At 51.4% G+C, this 4,738-nt stretch overlaps 1 protein-coding gene across 1 annotated transcript in view; it reads right to left on the reverse strand.

Annotated features, from left to right (window-relative positions):
• Positions 1–1,076: 1,076 nt before the first annotated feature.
• The window catches only part of LOC104160746 (rab11 family-interacting protein 3-like), a gene marked incomplete at both ends in the record, with an annotated part of 51,672 nt that continues 48,010 nt past the window's right edge, over positions 1,077–4,738 (reverse strand). The window contains 3 exon segments of the mRNA XM_009698959.1: positions 1,077–1,158; positions 2,159–2,299; positions 4,253–4,344. Of these exon segments, the coding sequence (XP_009697261.1) occupies positions 1,077–1,158; positions 2,159–2,299; positions 4,253–4,344 (315 nt within the window).

A 4,738-nucleotide genomic window follows, 5' to 3' on the forward strand; every position in this document is an offset into this window, starting at 1 on the left:
CCAAACCGATTCTGTGATGCTGTGACAAGACAGCAGTTCATCAGCAGGGCTTCTCTCCTCGGCAGGGAGGGGCAGCAATTGTACCTCTCACTCCTCATTAATCCCATTAACTGTGGAGAAAAGTAACACTGCTCTGCAGAGAGATTAAGGATCAAAACAAAATTCGTGTGGCTAAAACACACCCAGGCAGGAAATTTATCTTCAGCCCCACAGTGGTTTTCCTACCCCCAGCCTCAACGCACTGTGCTTACAAGTTCTTGGCAGACGAAGATCACTTCATCATGGCCACGTCAGGCAGAGATGGAACGGCGGTCACAGGCTCAAAGCCTGCCAGTGAATGAAACGCTTGAGGGCCTTCAGCTGGGCAGAGAGCTTTGCTTTCACTTAAATTTTAATCTTACATCTGCCACAAGCTTGAATAGAAACAAACCACAGCTTTTGTACCAGATGTTACATCACTAACCCACATTCTCTCCAAAAATGAGTATCTTGTCCATCCCACGGAGACTGCGGTGTCTCAGCAAGCCTCCCACCCCGGCCCCATCAGCAGCTGCACGGCCCTGAATCCTGCGCAGGGCGAGAGGGGAGAGGATCTGGGAGATAACACGGTGCTTTGAAGGCTCAACTCACAAATCTCAGCACGGGCGTATCTGCCCAGGCAGGATGCAGAGATGAAGCATGCCTGCTCCTCTTCCTCTCTTGCAGCAGACTGTCCGGCTGCGGGCTGCAGGGATGGGGACAGGCTTACACGAGAGGGCACGAGTCCTCTCCTAAGCAGCCGGGACAGAGCTGCCACCACTGCCCCACGCTGTGGCTTCACGCAGGCTGCACTGTCACGGAGATTTATTAGGGCTTTGTTAATCCCAGTTTCTAAGCCAGCCACCGGGAAGCTGCAGGAATATTGGTACGGGGTAGCTCTGGTCGGAGGTGAGGTCTGCAGGGACTGGAAGGCAGAAGCAGCCGATTTGCTTGGTAGGTTAAACAGATCGGACGTAGGCCCTTTTTTGTGTAAATGAGAATTTCAGCCCAGAACCCAGAAACACAGCTTGGGCACCCCAAGCACACATGGTCCTCACCTCCTCAAGTCTTTCAATGTTAGCTTTTAAACAAGGGACGCAGGATCTCAGCTCGCTGTTCTCATCATCCAGTTGCTGCAGCCTGCAACAGGAGAGAGACGTCTCAGAAACTCACCCAAGCAGCCCAAGCGTAGGAGACTTGGTTGAAACATCACTAGGAATATTAAACCAGGACTTGCTGAAGGCAAACCAGCAGGGATTTATGTTTTCAAAGCAAACCCTGAGACTTCTATAATTTCTGCTCCCAGGGGGAAAAGCTGGGCATCCACATGGCTTCTGGCGAGTTTGCTGTCCGGTGCATGCCCTTCTCAATCAGGTCCAACGCTATTCTTTAGGCCAAGGGCTTCATCAGTCCACGGGCAAGCCTCAGCACTAGGCACTAAAACGCCCGGGCTAAGTCAGAGCAGAGGTTCAGAGAGGGCTTCAGCTTTGCATTCTCCAAGCAAAGTAACATCCATGTCTCACGGCAATCTGTCCTCCTACAAGCCCGGTAAAAAAACCCCGCTGCTTTCATCTTTCATTTATTGCAAAGGTTGAACAATAGCAAAACACATTTTGGAAAAGCAGCAAAAAAACCTGTTAAATAAATGAAACCTCTCCCTCACTGGTTCTTCCTTTGGAAGCCAACAGGCGGCATGAAGCACCCTGTCCAGGACACTGCCTGTTGGACAACTCTTCCTTCCTAGATATTTGCCTTTTTCCAGGAAGGTGGAAAACATCTGAGCAAACGTACATCCGTGGGTCATTCACGGGAATAAGCACTAAGAAAACAACTCTTCATTCGCACGCTGTGGGGCAGGCACACGGATAGAGAACAGGAGCTAAATTTAACTGCATCAGGGAAATTCAAATAAAGAGTCTGAGACTAGATTCACAGAGGGGCTTGATTTCGGAACAAAGGTAGGAGAAGTAGCCAAAACTCAGGGTTTATAATGACTTTAGTTACACTTTTAACGAAGTTAAACCTCACTGTCTACCGCACTTTGTCTCCCCAAAGGCTGCGGTGGCAAAGCAGCAGCCTGTACACCTGTACATGGGGGTCCAGGAGATCTGCAACCGCCCAAGCCCTGCCCCAGCCCCACCTGGCCTGCAGGTTCTCAATCTCAATGCTCTTCTCCCTCTCCATTTTGCTCAGCAACTCCCTCTGCTTCTTGATCTCCTCCAGGAGTGTTTGGTCAGCTCTTAGCTCCTGCTCCTTCAGCTGTTCCTCGAGAGCGTTTGCTCTGGGGAGAGGAGAGAAAGAGAGGATTAACCATTCCTGATGGCTCACCCCCACCACACTGCCATCCCAAGGGAAGGATCAGACCCTTCCCAGCCTTTCTCCCACCGCACTGGAGAGCTGGGAGAAGCAGACTGTAAAACAGAGCAAGCTTTCAGGGAAAATCCACCTATTGCCATCTCAAGCAGCAGGCGGATGAGGGCTTCGCTCCGTCCCAGCAGATGCAGCGGGAAAGCAACACAGCCCATGAAAGCCCCAAGGATGCTACCGCTGACCAACAGGACTGTCAAATAAAATAAGCCAGGTGGTACATGCTGGTATTGTCTCTGTCTAGGTTTCTTTTAAGTCTCCAGGCTGCATCAAAACCCTTTACAAGGGGGAGGCTGACAAGGGGGTGAGGTGAGGGTGAAAGCACGGTAATCGTTTTATAACCCACAGCCTGTGGGTCACAGGCACAGCATCACCCAGACCAAGCTACTTAATCAGAATCTCATAGAATCATTTAGGTTGGAAAAGACCTCTAAGATCGTCCAATCCAACCGGCTGTGGTTTCACCTGTAGTGACCCTGGCAGAGAAATGCTCCTTCAGCCGTTTCTAACATTTTGGGTTCCTTTACCCTGCCCTGAAGTAGTCTCGTTACCCACAGAAAAAGATGACAATGGCTCCAACCCTCCTCCTTTTCACTCTCTCATGTCCCCAACCAAAAAATACAGGGTCTGCAGGTCAGCCTTCTCTGTGTGCCAGCTTCAGAGCAATTTCCACGCGGTTCTGAGACTGTGACGGTGCAGGCATTGGCCGTGTTTGCTCCGACAGGGCTGAGGTATTTGCCAGCACGCCTACCTGCTCGGAGCTTTGCTAGGAGGCTGGCGTGCTGGAGTTTACGCAATCGCTTTTCATAGGCAGGTGGGGAAGGCTTTTGCCAGATTGAACCTATTCTTCAACCAGCAACGCGTACACTCGGGGTTTTACTTGATTAAAAGTTGACTGACACTTCTGGGCCAAGCTACTAAAGTGAAAACATTTCCCTCGCTGCAAAGTTTATCAGGGCTTAGAGAAACCTTTTGTTTGAATCACTCGGTTCCCTGACACGATTGTTACTTAACACTCTTACAGCCCTATAGATAAACTCCTGCTGGGTTTATCTGCTGAGGGTAAATACACTGCTGGAAGAGAGAAGCCTGCCAGATTAGTAAGGACAGCGATTACATCAAATGGGATCCAAAGGGCTACACCCCAACCAGGATCCAAAAGCAACAGGATCAAGGCTGGCTGTGGAGAGGGTAGAGATGGGTAGTAGGGACCCTGCTGTACCTTCCACCCAGACCTAACGGGTGAAATAAGGGCCAGAAAGAGTCCACACAGAGCAAGTATGAAGTGTATATCCTCTCTGAACGGGAAGCTTTCCAAGAAGCATGACCTCTTTGCAGTCCTCTGAGCCAACCCCTGGAGCTCCAGAACTCCAGAGAGACCTTTCAGGATGGACACATAGGGTGGGGAAGCACATAAAAAAAAAAATACATTAAAAAAGAAAATCTAAAAAGCACTGTTATAGTTACACGGATCTGAGCAGAACACTGCAAAGGAGACACTTGCCATTTGTCCCAGCTGAGTTGTAAGAAGTGTCCTGCGCTCCTGGGAATTTGCCAGAGACCCCGAAAACCATGTGCGGCACACCGCGATCCCACAAACGGCCCTCGTGCAGAGAAGGCAGCCTGAACCCCGGCTGGATATAACCCCAGCTGCCCTCTGCCAGGGCAGGATCGGACCATCAAGGGCAGAACTATGAAGCTTTCCTGCTATTTTCTGTCCACCTCCCTTCCTCTCTTACTGCCTCCTTTCCCCACACGCTCCAGCACTCCTGCCCGCGGAGAAGGCACGGGGTGCTGCAGAACGTGGAGGGGGAAAAGCAAAGGCACCAGAGGCATTTTGGCCACAGCAATAGCCAGGCTCCCTTACCTGTGCACGAGCTGCAGGTTTTCCTGCTTGAGGCGGCTGTGTTGCTACGTGTCCTTCTCCAGCTCTGTCACCCGCTTCTCCAGAAAGACGACCTGTGGGAGGGGAGAGGGGAGGATCAGGCCATGCTTGAACCCACCAGCCAAGTGGCATCGAGTGCCGGAGCAACTCCCCCCAACTCCAGCACGCCGTGCGGGTGCTCCCCGCTCCCTTCGGGGATGCCTCGGTTTGGTGCACGGATTCAGAGCCAGCCACCCTGACACAGCTCCCGGCATTATCTGTGTCCTGCTCTTCGTCACACAAGACGGCCTGAGCTGAGGGAGCCATCACGGGGGCTTGCTCCTGGGTGAGCTACTTAAAAACGGGCGGTTGCCACTGGAATCAGGTAGCCATGCCTTGATTTAAAGCATCTTTTTAAAACATCCTTTTACACCCTGCTTACTCAGTTTTTGATGTCTCCCATGTAGCAATACTGGCCAAATGCTTCAC

This window comes from Cariama cristata, unplaced genomic scaffold (genome assembly GCF_000690535.1).
Source record: "Cariama cristata isolate BGI_N322 unplaced genomic scaffold, ASM69053v1 scaffold2984, whole genome shotgun sequence".
Classification (NCBI taxonomy): Eukaryota; Metazoa; Chordata; class Aves; order Cariamiformes; family Cariamidae; genus Cariama; species Cariama cristata.